The sequence below is a fragment of the Sarcophilus harrisii genome, chromosome 1 (assembly GCF_902635505.1).
Source record: "Sarcophilus harrisii chromosome 1, mSarHar1.11, whole genome shotgun sequence".
Taxonomy (NCBI): Eukaryota; Metazoa; Chordata; class Mammalia; order Dasyuromorphia; family Dasyuridae; genus Sarcophilus; species Sarcophilus harrisii.
In genome coordinates, this window is record NC_045426.1 from 58,871,991 (window position 1) to 58,899,480 (window position 27,490).

At 37.4% G+C, this 27,490-nt stretch overlaps 1 protein-coding gene across 4 annotated transcripts in view; it reads left to right on the forward strand.

The window, feature by feature from the left end:
- The window catches only part of EEFSEC (eukaryotic elongation factor, selenocysteine-tRNA specific), a 330,059-nt gene that overhangs the window by 94,421 nt on the left and 208,148 nt on the right, over window positions 1–27,490 (forward strand). For 3 of the 4 annotated variants that reach the window (XM_031956346.1, XM_031956327.1, XM_031956355.1), the window contains exons 2-3: window positions 11,956–12,163; window positions 26,742–26,838. In XM_031956346.1, the coding sequence (XP_031812206.1) occupies window positions 11,976–12,163; window positions 26,742–26,838 (285 nt within the window). In that variant the 5' untranslated portion in view covers window positions 11,956–11,975. Of the gene's footprint in view, window positions 1–9,447; window positions 9,576–11,955; window positions 12,164–26,741; window positions 26,839–27,490 lie in introns of those variants that run through there. The other variant, XM_031956336.1, reaches the window with a different exon arrangement.

Consider the following 27,490-nt stretch of genomic DNA (forward strand, 5'->3'; position numbering starts at 1 on the left):
ACACAAGTTCAGTTTTAACTAAACAACAATAATTTCACAGAATAAGGTAATATGTCATTATATTCAAAAAAGTGCTTCTTTTTAACCCTTCTCTTTGGCCTTTTTCATCTTCTAAAGTTGATCTAACAACCCATAGAAATTCATGGACGACTCTAGAATTGAAAAAATGGATGATTTGACAGTGAAGTTTTTCTTGATGATCTCTTCTTTCATTTTTTTCTTGCTCACATATACATTCGGAGTATCTATTTCTAGTTAGATATTCATAATACTGTTATATGTACAATCACTTCTAAGCACCCGATGACTTTTACGTGTGTGTGTGTGTGTGTGTGTCTATATTTGGTTATAGTTTTTCCTCTGCCTTTTTAATATTTGAAAACCTTTATTAATTTTTTTAGCTCCCTGTTTTTGACTGTAGGTAGATCAATGACTCTAGTTAAAATCATGATATTTCTTCCTCTGCTTTTATACTGAAGCATCTTAAAAGTTCCCAAATTAGTTTTCTTTATTATTGAATTATTGAAGATCATTTAACTATAGATAGAAAATTGAAGTTTCTTTATTAATTTCTCCTGTGACCACTACTAAGGAGAAACAAAGAACTCTTCATAGAATTCCCTTTTCTTTTAGTTTCTAATAGTTTTACCAAACAAGTTTCCCTACTTGCATGAATGTAATCTGCTTGGGATGTTTATAAGGGATTCCATTTTCTTTGATACAAGTTAAAACAATACCTGGCTTCCTGCCTCATTATGTAAATATGTCCATGTAGTTAGCTCACACTTAAAGAGATATTCTCCCCCTGCTTGTCTGCCACTTTGTGCAGGGCAGTTGAAAGGGTGGTACCATTTTAGTACCTATCCTTCATCTTCTGTCAAGAAAGGTAAAGATATTTGTTCTGACTTGTCTTAAAAACTCTTACTTTCCCAATTATCTGTGAAGAAGTACATGTGGGCTTTTGTTTTTATTTTTATTTTTTTTGGCATTCAATGGTATTTTATTTTTCCAACTAAATGTAAAGATAGTTTTCAGCATTCATTTTTGTAAAACTTTCTGTTATAATTTTTCTCCCTCCCCTCTTCCTAAGAGAGCAAGCAATCTGCTCTAGATTAAACATTCACAGTCCTTTTAAACATATTTCCATATTTGTCATGTTGTGCCAAAAAAAAAAAACCAGACAGAAAGAAAAAAAAAACCAGGAGAAAGAAAAACAAACAAAAAGGTGAAAATACTATGCTTTATTCTCATTCCACAATCAGTCTCCATATATCCAGCTATTCTCCAACTGGTGGGCACCTCAATTTGCAGTTCCCTGCCACAACAAAAAAAGCTGCTACAAATATTTTTGCATATATAGGTCCTTTTCCTTTTTAAATTATCTCTTTGAAATACAAATTCCTTTGGGCACAATTCCAAATTGCTTTCCAGAATGATTGGATCATTTCACAACTCCACCAACAATGTATTAGTGTTCCATTTTTCCAGCATTCCATCCAACATTTATCATTATCTTTTCCTGTCAACTTAGCCAATTTGAGAAGTGTGAGGTAGTACCTCAAAGTTGTCTTAATTTGCATTTCTCTAATCAATAATGATTTAGAGCATTTTGTCAAAAGACTATAGATGGTTTTAATTTCTTCATCTGAAAATTTATATTCTTTAATTATTTGTCAGTTGTCAACTTGTATTCTTATAGATTTTGAATTAATTCTCTGTATGTTTTAGAAGTGAAACTTTTATCAGAAACAGTGGCTGTAAAAAATTTCCCCCCGGCTTTCCCCCCCCCCCCCCCCCCCCCCCCCCCCCCCCCCCCCCCCTGGTCACATTGGCTTTGTTTATACAAAACCATTTTAATTTAATGTAATCAAAATTATCCATTTTGCTTTTCATAATGTTCTCTAGTTCTTCTTTGGCCATAAATTCCTCTCTTCTTTGTAGATTATTTCTTGCTCTACTAATTTGCTTATGGAATCACCCTATATGTCTAAATCATGAACCCATTTTATTTGATTATAAGGTGTAAAGTATTGGTCAATGCCTAGTTTCTGCCATACTTTTTTTTTTTTTTCATTTTCCTAGCAATTTTTGTCAAATAGTGAGTTCTCATCCCAGAAATTATTGTCTTTAGCTTTGTCAAACACTAGGTTACTATAGTCATTTACTGTTGTGTCTTGTGTACTTAACCTATTCAGTTTTTGTTTTAAATCAGAAGTACTTGTGACTGTATGTTTTGTGAATAGTAAGGAAGACTTTAGTATATCTTTTCTATTTCTTGCAGATTCCCAAAACACTTGTTACTCTGTGCTCAAAAGCATTGCCTCAGACAAACTGAGGCCTAGGAAAGACCTTAGCTTAAAGGGCCAGTGTCTCCCCCTGCATCCAGGGCCATCTCCAGTTGTTCTGATCTATGTCTGGTCACTGGAACCAGAAGGCTCCAAGGAGAAAGTGGGCTCCTGACTTTGCTCTCCCTCCCTCCCTCCAACCCAGTTCTCTTGTTTCTCATGACATTTCTTCCTGATGTTGTGGTTCTCTTTGAGACCAAGAGACAAACAGCAACAGTAGCTCAGAGCGCTTCAAGGGCTTCCTATGAACTGTGAAATCAAGGTTGGTCTCCTTAATCTGGCATCCAAGGGCCCTTACCCGCCAACTTCAGACACCCTTTTAAATTAATTTTCCACTGATGCTCTACTTGAAGCTTTCTGACTCTTGCCACTGTCCTTATGAGTGTGGTTTGCTGCCTTCCTGCCTCACCTTCTTGTCTGCCTTTTCTCACACTATTCTCCTTCCCTGGAATGTTATTCATCCTCCTACAGATTGAATTTTTATGAGCCTTCAAGGCCCAACTCAAGACCTCCCTCTTCACCGGAGATCCTTGGCTGTTCTTAGCATAGCAGAGTGGCCCCCAGAAGTCGAAGTTGCTTTGAGACATCCATTTGGGCTTGGACATCTCCCAGCAGAAGTAGGACAGCCACTTGTCAGTACGGCCCCGAGGTCCCATCCAGCTCTGATGACTGTCACAGCACTTCTTTGTAATGGGGATCCCAGAAGGGTCTTAAATCAGGATGGCCTGACTCCAGGTATTCTCATAGGAGTGTAAGTTCTCTCTCAGTGATTTCATCCCTCTCTGTGCTGAAGACCGAGTTCTGTTGTCCTTCACAAGCATTTGTGTTAAGAATGCTTAGCGGGCAGAAGGCACTGCCTCCTGAAAAACAGAAGAGCGGGACTTGGGATTGGGAAGACCTGAAGTCGAATGCTATCTCAGATACTTGTTGCCTAGCTCTGTGATCCTAGCCAAGTTACATCCTCTCCCCGCTTGTTCTCTCATCTTTAAAATAGGGAGAATGATAACATCTCCTCCACAGGTTATTGTGAAGATCAAATGGGATACTCTGTGAAGAGTGCTAAGTCTCAAAGTGCCATACCTTCATTTTACAAAAACTTTTTATTTACAATACTAGAAGGTTGTAACGCCATAATGAATTTTCAAGCAAAAAGAAGCCTCAAGAAAGCACTGTTATGTAAAATAGGGCACTTTAATCCTAGAAACCCGTGATTGCTTTTAAAATTAAATAAAAAAATTTTAATGAACAAAAAATACATTTCCCTTTTTCTCATCTTCCCTTCCCTTTGAAAAAAAAAGGAAAGTGGGGCAGCTAAGTGGCGCAGTGGATAGAGCACCAGCCCTGAAGTCAGAAGGACCTGAGTTCAAATTTGAGCTCAGACATTTAAGACTTCCTGTGTGACCCTGGGCACACAGGGCAAGTCACTTAACCCCAATTGCCTCAGCAAAAAAAAAAAAAAAAAGAGAGAGAGAGAGAAAGAAAGAAAGGAAAACAAAACTCTTACAACAAATATGCAGCTAAGAAAAAAAAAAAACTTCATTAGCTCTCTCTTTCTCTCTCCTCTCTGTCATTCTCTTTCTGTCTGTCTCTGTGTATATAAATATATAAAAATATATATGTATGTATATTTGTCTTTATGATGTTTGTATGAATTATTGTCATGATTTTACTGATTCTACTCTTTATCAGTTCATATGAATCTTGCCATGAAACTGTCCAAATCATCATTTCTTGTAGTATAATAATATTCTATTATGATCCCATATTATAATTTGTTTAGCAGTTCTCCAGCATATGAGCACCTCTCTAGTTACCAATTCTTCACTAACATAAAAAGAGCTGGCATAAACATTTTTCTGCATATGAATGAAGGAAGGAAAAAAAGGACTTTATTCATAAATACTATTTGCAAAATACTCTGCTAAGAGATGGGGATACCAGTAGAAAAGTTAAACAGTCTGTGCGCTCCAGGAGCTCCCATTCTAATGGGGGAGATAGCATATTTGAGAGGTTTCAGCAGTAAATCAAATAGGAAGGGTCCATGGTTCCTAGGTAGTGAGCAGCAGCAAAGCAGATAGTCCTGCTTCTTTACTGTCATTTCCACCAGTAACCTCCTATCAGTTTCTAATGTTGAGTCATTTGACTGTACCAAGGTCTTTGGTGGTGAGGACTTTTTGGGGAAGAACATGTGGGTTCTTTTCCTCTTTCTTTGATCTCTTTGGGGGTTTAGGCTTAATCATGATGTTGCTGAGTCAGGGAATAGGTAGAGCATAGGAATTTGGGGGCAATCATGGGTGTAACATAGTCGTTTTTCCCCTGCCCTGTACCACAAACAGGTCGCTGCCTCCAGGCATTGCCTCCGCCTGACTTATGCGTAAGGTGGCAGAGGCAACTTCATTGTCCTTGGCTCTTGTTCACATCAGAGCTGTGTGAAATCCTGGAACATTTGGTGTGAATGTGTGCTGCGTGTGCCCCTGCCCTCATGCCTCTTCTGCATCCACAGGCCTGATTCTGGGGTAGTGCCTTGGTACTGGTGTTGAGTCTTCTAAGATCACTAACATTATTCTAATGTCTCCAAAGGAAAAGATCCAGGCGTACTGGGTTTCACTTTAGTAAGTCCAATATTAATAATTATTTTGGTTTTTTTCCTCAACTTTTTTTTCCTTTTCATCTTTCTCTCTTTTGCAACATTGTACTTTGGCTGTTCGTTACTTATTTAGTTAAGAATAGAAAGACAAGGGAAGGGAGAGGGACACAACTATTTGGGCAATTTTCCTACTTAAACCTCTAATAAAAGCTGAGTTTGGGGATTTGGGGATTTTATTTAGTGCTTTCTTGAGAAGATAGTATAGTGGAAAGAATCAGGAAACTGGATTCTTGTCTCATTTTGCCAGTAATCAATTTCATGACAATGGACTTCAATCTTACTCTATTGCAGTTTCCACATATATAGAATGAGAATGTTCTGGGCAAATTATAAGATCTACATCTTATGGTATGATAGCTGATTTCCTTCTAGTTTCCAAATTCCTATATATTTTTGACCCTGACACTCAGAAATTAGATCCTGTAAAGGCATATAGAAGGTATCAGTAGGGTATGAGAGAATGCATTGGAAAATGGCACTCCTGGGGGTAATATAAGACACAAGAGAGATATACAGACACAGATATACTCACACATACACATACACACAAGTTTTCCTATTACATAGTCCTGGATTTGAATAGGATTCCAAGGGATCTAGTCTAGCTTTACAGGTTTGGCCTTTTTTTTTTTTCTTTTTTCTTTTTTTTTTTTTTTTGGAAAACCTCATATATATCTATGAAAATAATTCCCAAGCTAAATGAATTGAGAATAGTAATTGATTTTGTAGCTTTCCCTGCCCACTGAATTGGATTTACACAGAGCATTTCAGAGAATGGTATTTGGGTAAAGAAAGGTAAAGGAAAATAGCATTTGAGCTTTGTATTCCATTGTAATATGCACATTCCTCATGTAATCAAGATAATTCAGTATTCAGAGCATCCATTAAGCTGGCAGGAGGGGCTCTCAACACTTCAGATTGTGTGGACAATGTACACACTTGAACATTGTTGTGTAGAAGGTATGATATTGTCCATTAAGTTCTGGGTCATCCAGGAGCTTTGGAGGTGGCCAGGTGAGTGCTGTACTCCTTAGCTTTTAGCCAGAGAAAAGTGTTTCATGGAAACCACCTCTGAATCCTTTCATATAATTGAAACAGTAGCTCTTTACTCGATCAAGCTGTTGACTTTCCAACTTCCCATGACATTTTCATTGTTTGTACTTTGTACTAGAACAGCAAATAGAAAGATTCTAGGTACTTTTTTTTTTTAATGCCAGCTGAAAACTCCTTTTGGTGCCTACTTAAAAAGTAGGTTCCAGATCAGTGTTCTTTTGCTATTTATGTCTGTTTTTATATCATTCTCAACTTTGCTGCTCTTGAAAGTATGAATGATCAAAGAATGGGAAGAGTTATCTTGGTGTTCATATTAGTCTGTTATATCTCATTGGTCAAATTTAAATGATAATTAGCACTGGATAATTTTCATCAGTTAGTTTGTATTGTTATTGGCTACAGAGTACTAAATTTAAATGTTTGAGAAACAGATTTTAGAAATTACTCAAATTAACCATCAGTCATAAGCAATCAAGAGATTCTAGTTTAAGATGACTGAAAAGGAAATACAAAAATACATATTCTTAGATCTTGTGGAATCATTCTGCATTTTAGAATGCCCACAAGCTTGAAAATGTTACCAGAATTTTGTACTAATGGGAAACATGTACTTTATAGTTAATAATGTAAAAATATTTTTCCAGTTTTTTTTTTCATAAATAATAGCTGTAACATCCTTCCGCACTATTATAGACTACCTGTAGATTTGAATCAAACATCCTCCTGTCCAAAATCATTTCAGGTTGGAAGTTCTTTTAAAAGAGAGTCTAAAGTTTTAATATTTGATATCTCAAAAACTGCTTAAAGGAACTTTTTTTGAGCAACAAAAGGATACTTGAATATTCACAGATAAACTGTCATACTTAAGAGTTTACCAAAATTTAGCCTTTGTATATTTCTTTTTATTTTGGGTACGATTGAGATACAGAACTCACAGAATTGGGGATTTATAACTTTAAAAAAGTACGGGAGAAACTTTAACCTTGTGATAATGATCCTGCTGTATCTTTAAAGGATTTTGTAGTCAATACAACGAGATGAAAAATTCTGATAGGTTGAAAAATATAGAAGGTCATTTGTAACTCTCATTTTTTTTTTGTACTGCATTTCCCACCCACTCACTCACCCATGCTCTCTAGTTTAAGAATGATTTCCTACTCTGGGTTCGTGGGAATTAGGAAAGAGACTGTCTATTCATTTAGTAGAAATACTGGAGATTTGAAAGAAAAGAGAGGGGGACACTTGTGTCACTTCCTTGTTCCTCTGATCAAAAGTTTGGTGGAAAAAAATAGATGAACTGAGAGCAGAAAGCAGCCTGTGGTTCACTGGAGCTGACCCAAAGTTTCCAGTTGTGTTCCAGTTTTAGGGACCGTTTTGTTAAGTCATGATGACCTTTGGTTCTCTTAAAAGTCATTGAGCAGTGGTGCTACATGGGATCAGCTTTAGAATGTCATCCTTTGGAGCAAAGATATGTGTTATCCTTAATGAATGTCTCTTGTAGATATCTTGATAAGGTTCCTGAGTGCTTGGGCATATTAGCACTTATCTTCATTTGTCTGTCAATTATATTTCCTAAGTTTAGGATTCCAACAGGAAGATGTGATATCCTCTTAAGTATATTAAGTATATGAGTCATTCCCCTTGAACCAGCAGGAGAAGGCTGGGCATGGCTAGTTAGTTTTATGTGCAAATGAGAAATTTTAGTGGTAGGGAAAAGAAGCTGATTTTTAAATAAGTAAAGGGACTCTGTTTTTAACAGGCCTAATCTGTGTTAGGTTGTTTTTGATAGAGCCTGTTTCATATTGTCTGTTCAGTATATTCTTGATGGTAAAACTGCTACTAGTGACTACTAGTAATACTTGTCACCTCCGAAAGGTCTGGGCATATTGGACTGGCATTTTAGCTCTATTCTTCCTCATGTAGAATGGCTTTACCTTGCTTCAGATATGACTTCCCCTTTGAATATATTCTTGAAAGAAATAGAGGAGCCTGCAAGAGATACTCTACATTCCAGGCCCAAGTTAATGAAGATAGGAGACTAGATGATTCCTAGCACTTGTTTGTGTTGGTCCAAGTATGTAGGACATTTAGGCAAATTAATAAACCATGCCCTTGACTCTGAGTCAGCAGCTGCTTTTGAGTTCTGATAGTGCTTTGAGCATGAATTGTAGGTAAATGTAGGCATTTTGTAGGGTGAATCTCTGAATGGAGGAGAGTATAGGAATTTGTTGTGTTGGTATTTGCTCAAGGCATATATATTGTTTTTTGTTTTGAAAGCAATGAGGTAGCAATATAATAATACTTCATTTATTTGGCTTCATCAGGAAATGTGGTATTTTATCTACATAAATTTTCCAGTGAATTTTACTAGTTAAAATGATGAAACTTTTGTTTTTGATGGAAAATTTTCTAAAATGTTTTTCACACTCCTCTACCTTCTTAAACACTCTTCTAAACATAGCTTAGCCTTTTTGTTGGTGAGTCATTTTCATTATGAACATTGTCTTTAAAAGATCTCACACTTCAAGGATAATTTGCCCCTATCCTAAATGACCAATTATTTTTTCTTTTATGGTTCTTGTGTCTGTGTTATGTTATGTTCTCATGTTTTTCCTTTTATCCAATTTTCTTTCTCCCTGCTGCCCATGCTCCCTTTTTCATTGGATAAAGAGAACATGTTCCACATTATGAAGCCAGCTCACTGAGCTTGTGACAACTTGCATCCCTCACTCACCTTGTAGGTGGACCAGTCGATGCTGAGTGTGCCTTCTGTGGCCTTTGCTTCATTCCTGGCCGTGAGCCCTTAATCTCTTAGGGAGCTCACTTTCCTCATTACTAAAATAGGGATAAGAATTCTTGGCCACTTACAGTTCTATCATTGGGGGCATATGAGACCATATAAGAGAAATTGCTTTCAAAGCTAATGAATTTTATCATTATCAATATAATAAGAATAAGTATTATTTTGGGACTCCCCACAAGTCCTTTTTACTCATTCCCGGTACTCATTCCCGGTACTTGGCTATGTCTTAGATAATAATGGCTCACATTTTTATTTTACAGTTATCAAAGTACTTTCTTCATAGTAGCCTTATAAACTAAATGGTACAAATATTATCTCTGTCGTACAGGTGAAGAAACACATTTAGAAGTGGTTTGCTTAGGGTCCTATAACGAGTAGCCTGAGTCAGAGCTTAATCTCAGGCCCTCTGAATCCAGCACTAATATAATTTTGGGTCAACACCACCTAAAGTAAGTGAGCCTACACATGTCCTGGTCATCTTTTTCTTCTTTTCCCTTCTGCCCTCCAGTCAGTTTTTCTTCTATTATAGTTATCATTTTTAGTTTTTGTAACCTAAACCTGTAGTCTCATATTAAAAACAAGTATTTATTCTTTTTTGTAGATGAAAATACTAAGCTTTGGTCTATCATCAGCATGATGAACAACAGTGTAAGAAAAAGGACACTGAATTTGGAGAAGATTTGAATTTGAAGCTTGTTTTGGTCACTTCTTAGCTGTTTGATTATTGGTCAGTCATGTAACCTCCCAGAGATAGTTTTCCAGTTCATAAAATAGGTTTAATATTGCAGTTATTAACTGTTAGAAATAAATGCAAGTTGCTCTCGTTACTGCATTGTTTTTCTGATGGTTGGTAGGTAGCACAGAGCTACCTATACTATTGTCCTGTATAACCAATAGAACATGTTTATAATGTGAAGGGGGAAGTTGAAGTCTTTGGCCATAGGCTTGCGTTAAGCTAATTTCTAGTTATTAGGGAAGTTCAATCCATGACTCAACCCTCATTTCTATAACCTACATAGCTAATTGATTACAGGATAAAACCTTCTAGACAACCATTGTCTAGCATTTGTTTCAAACTCTACAATTTATTCCATTTCTTTTTTCCTACTCTTTCCTTTAAAATACAGATATAAAATCAGCTTATTATAGGAAACCCTTGCATTAGAAAAGTCCCTTTATCAGCACAGGTCTGCACTTTCTCTAAAACTTAAGAAAGTTGTTTAGATCACTGAGAAGTAAAAGAACTTCTTGGGGACAGATCGGCCAATTGAAAGCAAGTCTTAGTTTCATTTATTGTTTTTTTATTTTCTTTTTTATCGTGAATCTTAAATTCTATCTTGGGCCAGTACTCCCCAGCCAAAGAAGCAGTATCACTGCCAAACTCAAAAGGGCCCCACGAAAAGAGGGCGGGCTGTTCCCAGATGTCACCCATGGAGATGAGAAGCTCTTCTGTAGTTTTTCCTTTTCTTGTCTCTGACAGGGCAAAGTATGCAGCTGTTTAAAGCACTTGCTTTTTTTTTTTTTTTTTTTTTTTTAAACTTTGTAGAGATTTTCCCATCTGCAGAAGGGAATGTTTGGGACAATTTTGAGTGTATACTACCAAGCCTGTGGAGAAAAGCACTTTGGAGTTAGGAGACTGAGGTTCCTGTTTAGCCTCTGATACCTATATCGTGGCTCACTCAGTTACTCAGACCTCTGACTCTCAGGTCACCTCCTTTGTATATAATGGGGAAAATAGCATTTTCTGTTTTGGAAGTGTTCTTTATTTTTGTACACTATTAAGTGCTAGGCAAATTAATAATTATTATTGCCATTGCCCCTGCTATTCTTGCAGCTGTTGTTGCCATCCCCACCAAACACCGGACACCAGTTTGCCCAGGTCATCTTATGAAGGTGACTGAATAATTTTGTAAGAAGACAAAATCTTTATGATTATTCAATGTAAAGATGTTCCTACATGTCTATTTGGTCACAGAAACAGCCAAAATGATTTCTCTTGGGAACTCTCTTTGCAGTTCTAGTATCTTAAAAGTATGTGCTTCTGATGCTGTTTTTCTAGCTTCTCATTGTTCCTGTCCATTTGCTTCTAATGTTGTTGGGAAAGTAGAGGAAGGAGGTTGGAAACTTTATCCTGTACTTCCTAGGGAGCAACAGCAGCATGGCAGCAGAAAGAGAACTCTTCTTGGAATCAAGAAGACCCAGATTCAAATACCATCCCTAACTTGCAGTGACTTCTTTGACTTGATGGAAGTTACTTCATTCAGGGTTCTAGAGAACTTAGGAAGACAAGAAGTCTTAGAGAAGATGCAAACCTGCATTGGTAAAGGGAATTTCCTCACCTAATAGTTCCCTCTACCAGTGACATCACAGGACTAATTCTCTTTATCACTGAGGAAGAAAGCCTGTAAACTGCTATTTGATTCTCTGCCCCCATAGGGTTTGTATGTTAAAGGGGAAAAGATCTATCTTCTGTCCTCCCATTGCTTGTTATTGCCCAGGTTCCCTGATTATAATCCTTTATTTTTCTTATTGTGCTTTATTGAACTGGTTGATACAGTAATTGACCTGGTCAGTCATACTCTTTATTGGTCTTCCTCTGCCTTTTGTATATCGGATATGGATTTTCAGGATCTAGTACTATAGATTGATTGATTCTTTGTTCTGTCCTTGGCTATAATTTTTAGATATCTCCCTAAGTTATCTGGAATGTAGTCTTTAAAGTTTTGAAACTCCTTTGGTAGTTTCAAATGGTAGAAAATGGTAGAAATGTTTTTCATTTTTTATATTTATACTGAGGCAACAAAGACCCTTGATCACAGATCTTATAAATCATAGGCCACAAATTTAGGACAGAAGGAACCTGAGAAGTCATTTGTATAAATTCATTTAAATGACTGATGAGGAAACAGGTCTTGGGAAGGAAAAGTACTTTCCCAAAGTCCTACAGGAAGTTTAGTAGTAAAGATTTGAATCTAGGTCTTTGGCTCTGAATCTAGTTCTCTTTCCACTGTACCACATTGCTTCTTGGGCTGGGATATATAAGGCAACTTGCTGGGAAGTTCAATCTTCAGTTTTCATTCATTTAACCTTGTATTTTCTTTCCGTAGGAGCCCAGATCATTGATTTGATGATGCTAGTTATCGACGTGACCAAAGGAATGCAGACTCAGTCAGCAGAATGCTTGGTGATTGGGCAAATTGCTTGTCAGAAGCTGATTGTAGTACTGAACAAGATAGACCTCCTAGCCGAGGAGAAGAGACAAGCGGCTATTGACAAGATGACCAAGAAAATGCAGAAGACATTAGAGAACACAAAGTAGGTTTGCCAAGTGTAGGCATTATAATAATCATTCCTATAATAATAAATAGAACTAAAATTAATGCTATTCACTGGGCATATAACCTCATCCAGGATGCTGCTGGAGTGTGTGTGTGTGTGTGTGTGTGTGTGTGTGTGTGTGTGTTTAATCTCTAGTGATAGATGCTGCTAGAGCCCTCTCAGTACATATTTTTCACCAGAGTTTTTCCCTTTATTTCTTAAAGTTTCTAAAAAACTGAAGCTAAAATTTTGTAGACTTCCTGTGTCAGATACTACCACATTTGAATTTGAATTCATTTCAGAGTTTCAGCATGGTGTAGTGGAAGGAACACAGGCTAAGAGGCGTGATTCCGGTTTGCTACCAAATTGTTGTTGCCCAGAGTTGCGCTGACATGGTCAATAAGTCTCACTGGCGGAAAAATGTATACACAACATAGCTTTAAATTTAATCTGCATCATTAGCATTTTATCCATCACTTAAGTTTAGATTTAAGCAAGCCAAGCTTTGATTTGTAGAATTTGCCAATTTCTGCAGTGTTTAAATTCCCACACTGAAAATTTAACAGTCAGTTTGCAGGTTTGCTCTGGCTTTACAGGCTTTAACACACCCTTTGTTGTGAATTTAGGCAGGATCACCAGCCCATTCTGTGAGTCACTTTATATTTTTGTTGAAGGCAGTAGAACTATATGATCTCTAGGCTCCTTCAACTCTAAAACACATTTCTGTGCTAACTGGTTCCTTCTTTAGGAAAGCCAAAAGCCGATGGGAGATTTTTCCTAATAGATTAGAAAAGATTGGTTAAAATGGAACATGGGAAAAGTGAGATTTTATGCAGTTAAAAAATCTAGAAATACTCAGCAGTAACAGATTAGACTATTAAAGGTGATGCAACTTTCATGTTAGGAAGAGGATGTAAAGCCACCTCATTGAACAAATAGCTTCAGGAATGACTTGTTCTGATGTTGTCAGGATGGTGCCCTTGCTCAACTGCACAATGTCGGAAAACCTTCATTGTTTTATCATTTTCTGTGATCCTTTTTGGACTAGTCCCTTTTGATCAATACTAAGTAGCGGTCACGGAGAGGTAGAGAGGCACTCTCTTCTCTGTGCAGCATCAAGACAATATCCTGCCATTTCGGCTTCTCCTTCGAACCTGTCTGTGGAGGGCAAACAAGTATGAAGTGTTTTTGTTTCTCCTGTCATAAAGATTGATATGCCTTCCCATTGGTGATTTTTTTTCAGTCAACACCTGCAGCTCTGCCTAAGAATCCTCAAGTTGGTTAAATTAAAACTCTGAATCTGTGAATGCTCCAAATGTGTCATAAAAGATTTCCTAGCCCTGTCTTTTGTTAGCAAAATTCATCAATCTGATAAAATCGACACATTTAGATAAATGTTGCATAAGAATTCAGACTTTGTTATTTCCAACGGAAGTGGATATGAGACTGTAAAAATGGAGATAAAAAATTATATCTTCTCTTTAGTGAGTTATTTGATCTCCCTGCAGTTTTATTTACTTGTCAGAAAGGGGTGGAACAGACCCTTTAAACTTCTACTTAAAAATCACAACATAGTTTTAGTGTCACATCCTAAAAATGGGACAAAAGAATAGGGTGTGTGAAGCATGTATGAGTAGTCAACAGATTCTAAGCAAAATTTCCTTTCATGTCATTATTTATTTATTTATTTATTTTTACTCATTCAGAATCCCTTAGGTTCTTTAATTGGGGGTGGTGGTACACAGATTGACTTATAACTGAGCATAAATAGGAAAAAGTGATCTTTTGAATCACCTTCAAATCACCTGATAGCTTAGTTCTATGTCTAAAGCCTTATATTTCCCCCACTAAGAAATCTAGCAAAAGAAAAAAAAACAGATCATTGCCCATTAATCTTTGTGAGAACTTGGGCAATGAAATAGTATACTAATTAATGAAACTTTTTTGTTTATAAAGAATTACCTGATGATTCAAGACAATTCCAATAGACTTGGGATGGGAAATAACCATCTGAAGAGAACCGTGGAGACTGAATGTGGATCAAAGCATAGTATTTTCATCTTTTTTTGTTTGTTTGATTTTTCTTTCTCATGATTTTCTCTCTTTTGGTCTGATTTTTCTTGTACAACATGACAAAAATGGAAATATGAAAGGATTGCACATATTTAGCTTATATCAGATTGCTTGTTCTCATCAGGAGAGGCAGGTAAGGAAAGAAGGGAGAAAAATGTGAAACACAGAGTTTTCCAAACATGTGTTGAAAACTATCTTTACATGTATTTGGAAAAATAAAATGCTATTGAGAAAAAAAAAAAAAAAGAATGACCTGAAATGTTCATTTTTTTCATGATGTTATCTTGTTCTTATCCTTTAAAATACTCTAAATAGATTTTTTCTGATGTTCTTCCCATAGAAGTCCTTATGTAAATAATCACCCACATTTTAGGAAATACATTCTCGAGGACCCTCTCTTACCCCTCCCATTCCTTGCCAGTACTTATACATTGGCTGATAAAAAGCTACAAAATGGCACAGACTTTCAGCTCTTCCACTTGCTTGGAAGAGCAAGTGCTTCTACAAGCGCTCCTCAGCACCCCTGTTTTCAATCTCCTTTCTTTTTTCCATGCTCTTCCAGCCTAGGCCTGCTCCTTGTGGCAGGCTGGAGATACCTGCCCTTTCACAAATGTACTCTGCTTTGCAGTTCTGCCCCCTTTTCTACCAGGTGTTGTATAACCTTGCATAACCTCTCTCACCAGCTCCAGAATGCTTCCATGATCAATCCCATTTCACTTTGATCACTCTTTTAATCTGTGTCCCTTCCAGGCCCCTACAACCTTGCTGATATCCCTTTCTCCCCATCCTACCTTGCTTGTCCAGTCCGCATTAATCAGTCAGTCAGCATTTATTAAGTCCCTCTATGTCCCAGTCACTCTCCTATTCTCTTGAACTAATAGATTTAGAATAATAGACACAATCAGAAAACAGGTGTGAGAGCAAAGTGAGTCCTCTGCCTCCATTTTCTTTTCTCTCTCTTCTCCTCATCCCTTCTCAGAAGACCCAGGGTTGTCATCATCTCCTGCTCAGAAATCCGCAGGAGCTCCCGACTGCCAGTAGACCTTATGGCCCCTTCACAGGCTCTCTGAACAGACCCGGCGCCCCTGGGGTCCTGCTCAGCCTGGCCACCCCCAGCACCGTCCCTCACCCCCCACCCGTGTTGGAAATGATCATTACTCTCCCTCCTAGAATTTCCTTCCCAGGTCATCAGAAAGCCTCTTCCTCCACGAGGCCTTTTTGGGCCTTGTCCCCCATCCTTCCCTCCGATCTGCTTGTTTGTCCGGGTTGTTTCTCCTGATGAGTATGAGCTCCTTGTGGCGGGCACAGAGTGACTCTGCTGTTGCTCATCATTTAAGAACACAGCCTGTGCCATGTTCCCTTGCACTCTGATAGGTTTCTTTTCAACATTTTTTCATTGGCTTCAGGGACAGCATTCTTGTACAATTCAGTGAGCTGTGAGGTCCAGGGAGGAGAGGACCATCCCTGAGGGGCCAATGGACAGCTTTATGGAAGTGATGGCATCCCTCTGGATTGTGTCTTTATGATACCTACTAATGGTATTAAGCCAGGTGTGCTTATGCTCTAAACAAATGATTACATGGCCTAGCCAGGAGCTTAACCCTACTGTGTTAATTATTTTAGACTACAGTTAATACTGATATTATCCTCAGACAAAGCCATCGATGAACTCTGGGCTCATTTGCTGACCTGTACAGTTGGTGCTATAAAACAAAGTCATGTGGCTTATAAGCTGCTGTTCTGCTCTTTCTTGCCTAGTAATATATGAGCTCCAAGTTTTCAGTTTCTGCTTGGGAGTGATGATATACATTTATGAGAGTGGGATAAAGTCTGTGGCATATATATAAATAGCTAATGCAAAATAGTTTAAGATCAGCACATAGCAGAATATCAAGCAGTGCCCTTCAAGGTCATTTGTATTTTTATAATCTTAGTACTTATCATGGTACCCTAAACATTGTAGTTACTTTAAAAATGTTTGTTGAATTTGAGGAACAAAAGGTCATTACTAGCTTGAGGGTATGGTAATCATAGAAATATCATGGAGGGGGTGACACCTGACTTGGACTTTGAAAGGAAAAGCAGATTTTAGTAGCTTGAGATTTTAAGGGTGAGATGAAACAGGATGGTGTGAACAAGGGCACAGAAGTGAGAAGTAGGTGAGGGTTTTTTTTGTCTGTTTTGTGAAGTTTGCAAAAACCATAAGGAATAACAGATTAAATTAAGTATATAGGAGGAGGATGTGTCTGTGGGGGGAATGACACATGTAACCAACTACTTTAAAAATAGCAAAATTAGCTACTATTAAAGATTTTTGCATGCTTAATAAAGTGATTACATAAATTGATGTACCAAAGAAGCAAAAATGTACAGGCATGAAATGGCAGTGCTTTGGGGGCTCACTTTTTAGGCTAGTGATCTAGTAGTTTTTTGTGTTGTTTTTTCTTCTGGTAAAGAGATTAGACAATAAGACTAATAACTGTAGATCATTTCCATGACTTGAAATTTTTTTTTCTGTCTCCTGCTTCAAGGGTTTAAGATGTGATTACCATTTGGTTTTTCGTTCTGCTCAATTCTTTGAAAACTTATCCGAGATCTTTTAGTGTGGGGTGAGACGGATGGTTCAAATGCTTACTAAGCTTTTCTTAACACTGTTCACATACCATGAGATAGTCTAGCATGGAGGGCACTCTTGAGGTAGTTGGGTGACAGCAAGGGGATGAACCCACCCATTGTCTGGCTCACGTTGACTTTGGTGCCCTGGGCACTTACCATTCACATTTTCATGACATATCTGGTTGGGGCCTTTCATGCTTCCACAACCAGAAATGGATCAGAAAGCAGAAAATCTGCCCAAAGGGAAAAAATACCCAGCCTCAGCATAAACTCCAGTTCCCTTTTCACGCTCGTCTTCCTCTTTGCTTGCTAGAGGCCAGACTGCTACGGTGTGCTCGTGTGTGCTCGAGGTGTAGCGAGGCGTGCTTCTCACGGGCCTGGCAGTGCTGTGAAGGCTGCTCCCAGCTCCCACCAGGATATATGATGCCTTTGGAAAGCATCAGGCACCTGGTTCAACATTAGTTTATGTTTTATTACAATATATTGCCCAAAAGTGTTTGGATAAAAATAATTGAATTTCCGAAAGCTTTATGGTTAATTGTTGGAATTCTCAGTGCACATTTTTATCCTCCTTTGTCCCCCAGAGCCCTAGGCATAGGGCCCATAAACAGAGCAAATACCTTGTATACTGTATTAGTACTTGATAATTTCTATAGAAGAAACAAACTAGATCAAAAGTCTTTCCCTCAGAAATGCACATATTCTCATGTTCTTTTCCTTTTCTTTTTCTTTTTTTCTTGTTTCTTTTTCTACTTGATTGTTTCATTCCTTCTCTCTCATTTCTGCTTTTCCCTTTTCCCTTCATTGAATCCCCTACTTAGAGTTTTAGCATTTAGAACTAGAAGGGACCTTCAATCCAGTTCTTTAATTTTGTAGAGAAAGAAGCTAATGTCCAAAAGAAGGCATGTGACCAGAAAAATGGCAGGAACTGTCATCAGGACCCTCTTTGTATCTCCAGAACTTGGCACAGTGCCTGGCACATAGTAGGTGCTTCATAAGTACTGATGGATTGGTTAACTGGCAGAGTGGACTCCAGACCCAGGTCCTCTGATCTCTAATCCAGCCCTTTTCCCATAGCACTTTATAATCTAATAGAAAAAAAATCAAATACACTATGAAAAACTGGTAAATAGCAAAATATTTAATACCATTAATGGCCAATTAAATATAATTCAGTAAGCTAATTGATGAAGCATTTGTTAAGTATCCACAATATGCAGACATTGTTCCAGGCACTAGGGATACATATGTTGAAAATGAAATGATTTTATGCACAGGCAGCTTGAAAATGTTGAATTGGTTCTTGGATGAAAAGTTGGATAGGGATGAAGATAATAGTGACCACAGAAGCCTTTAAGGGACTTCTAAGAGAGAAATTTTAGATTGAGAAGAAAGGAGAGCCAAAGACGAAGAGTTAATTAGAAGAGAAAAAAGACACAATGAAGGGAGAGCAGGAGGAGCATACTGATGATGATCAAATTGACAACAATTTAATTCAACAAATCAAGGTTTGTTAAATGCCTACCATGTGTGCAAGGCACTGGATCGGTGACAAAAATGGGGGGGAAATCCCTTTCTGAAAGGATGTGTATGTGTATGTGTGATCATACCATGAACTGATAAGGGTATGCAGTCATTAATAGCTGAGAGGATCAGGAACCCCTTGCATTAAAGCTGTGCTTGAGGTAAAACTTGAGGGAATCTCTGAATAATAAGATGTGGAGGTGAGGTAAGAGAATGACCTGTACGAAAGCCAGAGGTGGAGTGAATGCTGAGTTTGAGAAACAGCTGGTAAGTTAGAGAATACATGAAGGAAGCTAACGTGAAATAAAGCAAGAAAGCTTTGGGGGGCAGATATGGCTTTAAATGCCAGACTAAGGAGTTTGTCATTTATCTTAAGGGCAATAAAGAACCACAAAATATTTTTGAGTAGGAGAGTGACATATCTGTGTTTTAGGACTGCAGTAAGAAGAGGGGTACTGGAAGGAAGAAGGCCGCTTAGGAAGTTATTACAGTTGAGTGGGTGAAAGGTTAAGAGCATCTCAACAAGGATGGTGTCCACATGAGAAGAAATAAAGGGAGGGTGGATAGAGAGAGAGAAATGAAAGTGGGATAGACAGGATTTGTCCAGAAATGCTGTATGGGGTGGGGGAAAGGAAAAAGGATAAGGAGGAGTCAAGGATAACTCCAAGGCTGTAAACATGGGTGATTGGAAGCAAAAAAGAATGAGAGAAGTTTGAGGAAAGACATATTGCAAATTCCCTTTTCATCAGTAGTGAGACACTACTGATGAAGCATCCGGGGGAGATGTCCAACAGGCACTTGGTATTGTGGTACTGGAGTTCAAGAGATTAGTACTGGATAGAAACTAAGGGGAGGGGGGAGTTCAAGAAATTATCAGGAAAGAAGGCATAGTGTTAGACATTGCAGAGAAATAAGGAGAGAGAGTCTGTGGGTTTGGTACTTAGAAGGTGAGTCATTGGTGACTTTTGAAAGCATTGTCTGGAGCGTAGAAGTAAGTTATTGGCCCAGTAAATTACAAAAAATTTGGAAGTCATAGAGAAGTCAAGGGAATAGTTATAAAGTTAAGGCAATAAATGTATTCTACTTCCTAGAAAATTTTGTCAGTAGATGGAATGTTAGAAAGAGGAAGCATTTTTTAAGATGCCCAAACATACTTGTTGAGAAAAATGAGCTGGTCAGAGGGGAGAGATTGATTATAATGAAATGGGTATAATTGAGGGTGCAATTTTCATGCTTTTTTAGTCTTCCCTTTTGGAGAGTCTTGGACAATAGATTTGAGGTTTTCTGTTTCTGTTTAGGTGTTATGTGTCCAAAAGATGCCATGGGCTATCTCCCCTATCTGTTCCTGGTTACCATGTTAAAAATATTCAGTCCAGCAATCTGCTGTTTTGAGGAGAATACAAGAGAGGGATGTGGCTATAGTCGAGGAAAGGAATGTACCTTCTCCTTGCAGAGTTGAGAATTGTTTGGATTCAACTGTGTAATTTGATTCCCAGGGTAACAAATGTTCTCATATTTCAGCTGATTGTTGTCCACATTAAATACTAAAGTGTTTCTCTAATTACATCTCTCTCTTTTGACCCTAATCATATCTTTTGAACATCCCTAGAACTTATTAAGACAGCATTACTCGGTTACCAAAACCATTTGGTATTGGCTAAGAAATAGACTAGTTGATCAGTGGAATAGGTTAGGTTCAAAGGACAAAATAGCCAATAACTTTAATAATCTACTGTTTGACAAACCCAAAGACCCCAGTTTTTGGGATAAGAACGCATTATTTGACAAAAATTGCTAGGAAAATTGGAAATTAGTATGGCAGAAACTAGGCATTGACCTACACTTAACACCGTACACCAAGATAAGGTCAAAATGGGTTCATGACCTAGGCATAAAGAATGAGATAAATAAATTGGAAGAGCATAGGATAGGTTACCTCTCAGACCTGTGGAAAAGGAAGGAATTTATGACCAAAGAAGAACTAGAGACCATTATTGATAACAAAATAGATAAATTTGATTATATCGAATTGAAAAGTTTTTGTACAAACAAAATTAATGCAGACAAGATTAGAAGGGAAACAATAAACTGGGAAAACATTTTTACAGTCAAAGGTTCTGATAAAAGCCTCATTTCCAAAATATATAGAGAATTGACTCTAACTTACAAGAAATCAATCCATTCTCCAATTGATAAATGGTCAAAGGATATGAACAGACAATTCTCAGACGAAGAAATTGAAACTATTTCTAGCCATATGAAAAGATGCTCCAAGTCATTATTTTTTTTCCCAGTTTACCTAACAATTTTTTACCCAAGTCATTATTAATCAGAGAAATGCAAATTAAGACAACTCTGAGGTACCACTTCACACCTGTCAGATTGGCTAGAATGACAAGGAAAGATAATGTGGAATGTTGGAGAGGAGGTGGGAAAACAGGGACACTAATACATTGTTGGTGGAACTGTGAATACATCCAGCCATTCTGAGAGCAGTTTGGAACTATGCTCAAAAAGTTATCAAACTGTGAATACCCTTTGATCCAACAGTGTTACTACTGGGCTTATGTCCCAAAGAGATCTTAAAGAAGGGAAAGAGACCTGTATGTGCAAGAATGTTTGTGGCAGGTCTCTTTGCAGTGGCCAGAAATTACAAACTGAGTGGATGCCCATCAATTGGAGAACAGCTGAATAAACTGTGGTATATGAATATTATGGAATATTATTGTTCTATAATAAATGACCGGCAGGATGATTTCAGAAAGGCCTGGAGAGACTTACATAAACTGGTGCTGAGGGAAATGAGCAGGGCCAGGAGATCATTATATACTTCAACATCATATACATCATATATATTATATGATGATCAATTCTGATGGACGTGACCCTCTTCAACAATGAGATGAACCAAATCAGTTCCAGTAAAGCAGTAATGAATTGAACCAGCCACACTCAGAGAAAGAATTCTGGGAGATGACTATGAACCACTACATAGAATTCCCAATCCCTCTATTTTTGTCCACCTGCATTTTTGATTTCCTTCACAGGCTAATAGTACACTATTTCAAAGTCTGATTCTTTTTGTACAGCAAAATAAAGGTTTGGACATGTATACTTATATTGTATTTAATTTATACTTTAAGATATTTAACATGTATTGGTCAACCTGCCATCTGAGGGAGGGGATGGGGAGAAAGAGGGGAAAAATTGGAACAAAAGGTTTGGCAATTGTCAATGCTGTAAAATTACCCATGCATATAACTTGTAAATAAAAAGTTATAATAAAAAAAAAGAAAAGAAAAAAAGAGATATAGACAGCTCTGAAAAGAATGTAAATATTTATATAAGCTTTTTTGAAATGGAAAAAAAAGACAGCTGCAGCTACTCTAGGACAATTGAAATAACAATTGAAATAGTTTTACTGTAGATTTTTTTTCTCCTTTTCTTCCATTTCTTTGTGTAATACCCAAAGAGAATAAGATTTAAAACCCTTAGTACCTTATTTGAGATTTTCTTTTGGATGGTATTTATTCTAAATTTCAGTCAACAACTATAACATCATCATCATCATCATCATCATCATCATCATCATCGATACATAATGTTTTGTGGCTTATACTTTTTTTTTTTACTTGCCAGGTATATATTTTTATTTTATTTTATGTTTATTATTATAGCTTTTTATATGCAATATATATGCTTGGGTAATTTTTCAGCATCGACCCTTGCAAAACCTTGTGTTCCAATTTTCCCCTCTTTCTCCCCATCTCCTCCCCCAGATGGCAGGTAGACCAATACATGGTAAATATGTTAAAGTGTTTTTTTTTTTTTAAATGAAAAACTATTTCATTTGGCTCTTACTACAGTCCTGTGAGACATGTCAGGCAGATATCAATCCCCATTTTTATAGATTTAGAAGGGAGATTAAAAAAATTAAAGTTAGAAAGGAGATCTTGCATAAGATCACATGGCAAAATTAGAATTAGAACTCATGTCTTTTAGCTTCAAATTTGATGCTTTTTCTATTATACTAATCTATTTATTGAAAAATGTAAATGTTTTGTTAAAATCTTACTTTAAACATGATAAGTAACTATTTAGAATTTAATTAATTTCAGCAATCAAATAAAACTTTTAAAAATAATGCCTGAATGCTTATTAGAATTAATATTTTCATATATTTTTCTTTTACTGTGGTCATAGTGTATATACTTTATACTTCTAATTTTGTTCTTTTTTTACTTTATTTCTTAGAAGTCTTTCCTGATTCCTTTGTATTCCTTATAATTCTTTGTCTTGATTTCTTTATGGCATTCCATTTCATTAATATAGCCATGGTTTATTTAAACGTTGTCTTATTGTAGAATACCTGAGTTGATTTTTTTTTTGCAATTAGATAAAATGCATTGAAAGTCTTTGAACAGCTAGCTTGAAAAAGTTATATTCTTTTTTTTTTATTATTTAATAGCCTTTTATTTACAGATTATTTGCATGGGTAACTTTACAGCATTAACAATTGCCAAACCTCTTGTTCCAATTTTTCACCTCTTACCCCCCACCCCCTCCCCTAGATGGCAGGATGACCAGTAGATGTTAAATACATTAAAATATAAATTAGATACACAATAAGTATACATGACCAAACATTATTTTGCTGTATAAAAAGAATCAGACTCTGAAATATTGTACAATTAGCTTGTGAAAGAAATCAAAAATGGGTGGGCATAAATATAGGGATTGGGAATTCAATGTAATGGTTTTTAGTCATCTCCCAGAGTTCTTTCTCTGAGCATGGCTGGTTCAGTTCATTACTGCTCCATTGGAAATGATTTGGTTGATCTCGTTGCTGAGGATGGCCAGGTCCATCAGAACTGGTCATCATCTAATATTGTTGTTGAAGTATATAATGATCTCCTGGTCCTACTCATTTCACTCAGCATCAGTTCGTGTAAGTCTCTCCATGCCTTTCTGAAATCATCCTGTTGATCATTTCTTACAGAACAGTAATATTCCATAATATTCATATACCACAATTTATTCAGCCATTCTCCAACTGATGGACATCCATTCAGTTTCCAGTTTCTAGCCACTACAAAAAGGGCTGCCACAAACATTCGTGCACATACAGGTCCCTTTCCCTTCTTTATAATCTCTTTGGGATATAATCCCAGTAGTAACACTGCTGGATCAAAGGGTATGCACAGTTTGATAACTTTTTGAGCATAGTTCCAAACTACTCTCCAAAATGGTTGGATTCGTTCACAACTCCACCAATAATGCATCAATGTCCCAGTTTTCCCGCATCCCCTCCAACAATCATCATTATTTTTTCATGTCATCTTAGCCAATCTCTGACAGGTGTGTAGTGGTAAAAAATTATATTCTTAATATATGATTACTTAACTATGAGATCAGTGCCTCTTAGGTGATGTAATAACTGTTCCACTGTCATCCTCCCCTAACCAAATACTGCTTTTGTCCTGACTGAGGGGTTTGACCCAGTAGCCCATTAACTTCAAATATAAACTGGGAAGAAGCTCTTATCATTAGCACTCTTAATCTAGAAGGATTTCTGCCAAGCTCACTTGATGTTATGATGGCTTCAGCATACACTCCAGAGTGCTGAGGAACAGATCCTCATTCCAGGTAGAAGTCCTTCTGTGTCACACAACTTCCTCTAGACTTCTTTGGAATAAAAATCCTATGAATTCTGGAACTTGCAGGAATCGAAGTGTAAACTCTTCTCTCTGTTTTCCCTGGTTACCCTGGAGCTTCATATTCTGAATTAAACCCAGTTTGATTGGAGTTTCTCTTAGATAACTGGGGTCATGAATTTGCTGTGGTCTCCTTAAGGTAGATCCAAATCACAATAGCATTTTCTCTTTGGATTTCTGGTCCTCTACTACTTGTATTTAACTGCCTTGACTACTCCATAGAACTTTTGTTATTGGTGGGGCTCAGGTTTATGTGTGCCACAGGTGGTCATTCAGTCTCTCTGTACCTCACTTTTCTCCCATGTAACACAGGAAAACTAAACACACTGTATTTACATGGGTTGTGTGAAGGTCTTGTGAGTTAAGCTGGGTCAGAGAACCTTCAGATATAAGGCAGCCATTCATGGGGTGTGGACAAGAGAGCTCACTCCTCAGAAGCAGGAAAACTTTAATTCCACAGATGGGAACCTGGGGAAGTCACCTACTCCTGCCATGGTGTGGGCTGTTACCCTAGATTGGTCCAGGACTGGTCACTCAGGATTTCCTGTGCCCGTGAAGTCAAGTCTAGCCTTTGTCTGGCTGTCCAGGCAGCATAGGGTAGGGCAGCAGTGTTATACTTTTAGCCAAAACCAGGTTGAAATATAATTGGAAAATATTTAGCAAAATAAGTTAAAATGCAATAAAACATAGTCAGCATTACATTTTAAAATGAGTCCATATGTATCCAGCAGGAGGATCTTTATGTGTGAATTAGTGGCCCATGTCATTGCTCTAAGGAATAGAGAGCAGGTGGATTCAGGTTTTGCCTTATACCCGGTGTGCTGGAATCTGGGTTTGATCGTTTCTTGGATTGTCTATATTTAAAGAAGGATGGAAAAAATGTTAATTGTGCAGATGACATATCACAATATGCTGTGTCTTTTGGGGGAGCTGTTTGTTAAATAATACCTTGGATGTTTTTGCCTTGGCTAGCAGTCTTGATATTCTAAGCCCTCTCTCTGCAACTTCATTGGTAGAAATTGTTTCTTCAGGGAGTTCATTATTTTAATGGAATCACTGGTCCAGACCACTGAACCCTATTATGTCCCGATTAATTTGAAAAATTTTAAATAATTTTTTATTTTTCCAAATACACACAAAGATAGTTTTCAACATTCACTTTTGCCAAATATTGGGTTCCAAATTTTTGTTCCTCCCTCAGACAGCAAGCAATCCAATATAATTTGCACATGTAGAATTTTCCCAAACATATTTCTATATTTGTAACATCATGAAAGAAGATCAATCAGAAGGGAAAGAAAAACCATGAGAAAGAGGGGAAAAAAAAAAAAAAAAACAACCAAACACCACCATCACCACCACCCAAAAAAAAAAAAAAAAGGTGAAAATACTATGTTGTGGTCCACATTCAGTTCCCACAGTCCTCTCTCTGGGTACAGATGGCTCTCTCCATCACAATCTATTGGAATTGGCCTGAATCATCTCATTGTTGAAAAGAGCCACGTCCATCAGGGTTGATCATCACATCATCACATAATCTTGATGCTACTGTGTACATACAGTATTCTCTTGGTTCAACCCACTTTGCTCAGCTTCAGTTAATATAAGTCTTTCTAAGCTTTCCTGCTCATCGTTTCTTATAGAACAATAATATTCTATTACTTTCATATACCATCACTTATTCAGCTATTCTCCAACTGATGGGCATCCACTCAGTTTCCAGTTTCTGGCCATTACAAAAAGACCTGCCATGAACATTTTTGCACATCTGGGTCCCTTTCCTTTCTTTAGTATCTCTTTGGGGTATAAGTCCATTAGAAACACTGCTGGATCAAAGGGTATGCACAGTTTGATAACTTTTTTGGGCATAGTTCCAAATTCTCTCCAGAATGGCTGGATGTATTCACAGTTCCACCAACAATGTATTAGTGTCCCTGTTTTCCCACATCCCTTCCAACATTCCACATTATCTTTCCCTGTCATTCTAGCCAATCTGACAGGTGTGTAGTGGTATCTCAGAGTTGTCTTAATTTACATTTCTCTGATTAATAATGGATAGTCTTCTTTGTTTCAGAAATTTACATTTCTTTGATCTGCATGTGTGCATATAAAGTCAAAATTTTAGCCATTTCTTTTTCTAGAATTTGACATAATTTTAATCTTTAGGTTTTATAGCTTATTTTTCTTTGTTTGAAATAAAATATCATCACATATTATAAGCTTTTAGAAGACAAGAACCAATCTTAACTGTATTCTGTAGCACTTGGCCCCATATTGCCTGGAAATAGGATTTGATTTGGAATGCATTAAGATGATGATGATGATGATGACAACAACAACAGTGAAGATGAAGTAGATGCTTAAAGAAAGATAAATTAGGGCTAAGAATATTCCATAATCTTCTGTAAGATCAGGGAACTCTTACTAGCTTCCTGAATTATCTTGGCATGAGAGCATAAGAATAGAAGAGGGAAGGGTCCTTGGCAGACTTAACCCAAATTGAAACTTGAGAATTGATCTGTCCATTAATCAGCAGTTGAACAAAACATTGTGAACTAGAAGTCAGCCTCAAGAGAAACATTCTATTTAGAACTCTGATGGACCTTCATGGATCTTCATTCTAGACGAGTGTGTTTTTTTTTTTCCAGGTTCCGGGGCTCACCGATTATTCCTGTTGCAGCCAAGCCTGGTGGACCGGAGGCCCCAGAAACTGAAACTCCTCAGGGCATTTCAGAATTAATTGAGGTATATTCAGTAAAAATATATTATCATTCATTCATTGTTCATTCTTTTAGGATTTCCTGTCATAGCTCTTTTTTCTGAGCTCACATGCTTAGCATTTCATTCTAAACTTCTTTCCAACTGCAGCTACTTTAGGAGATATTCCAAGTTTTAAAACAGACCATTTTCCTTGCCTGTTTGTGAGTTTCTGAAGAACAACTCAAACGCCATTCCTCCCCCATACCCCATATCTAAATGAGGAGCACAAAAACTACTTCTAGCCTAAGGTTCCCGAGCAGCCTACAATAACAAAGCAGCATGAGTAGCCTGGTGATGCTGAACTCCTTGTTGGGATTAGGTCATTGTGGCTGCCTCTGAGCTGCTGATCCCACATCCACCAACTGCTGAGAACCGCTCAGAAATAATAAGCCAGCAGGCCTGGGATAACAGAAGAGGGCATCCCATCCAGGGCTCCTGAGCCCCCTTCTGCAATAACAAACCAGGCTATCGGTACTGGGGGCAGGTCTCAGTTTTCAGCTGCCGGGGTCCGAGGGGATTTTACAGCCAGTGTTTATGAATTGTTTAAACTCCTCAGACGGTGTCCTTTTTTGGGTAAGGGGAGTGGGAGTGGTGGCAGCTATTCCAGAGTGCTCTTTACTCTATTTTAACCTTTTGG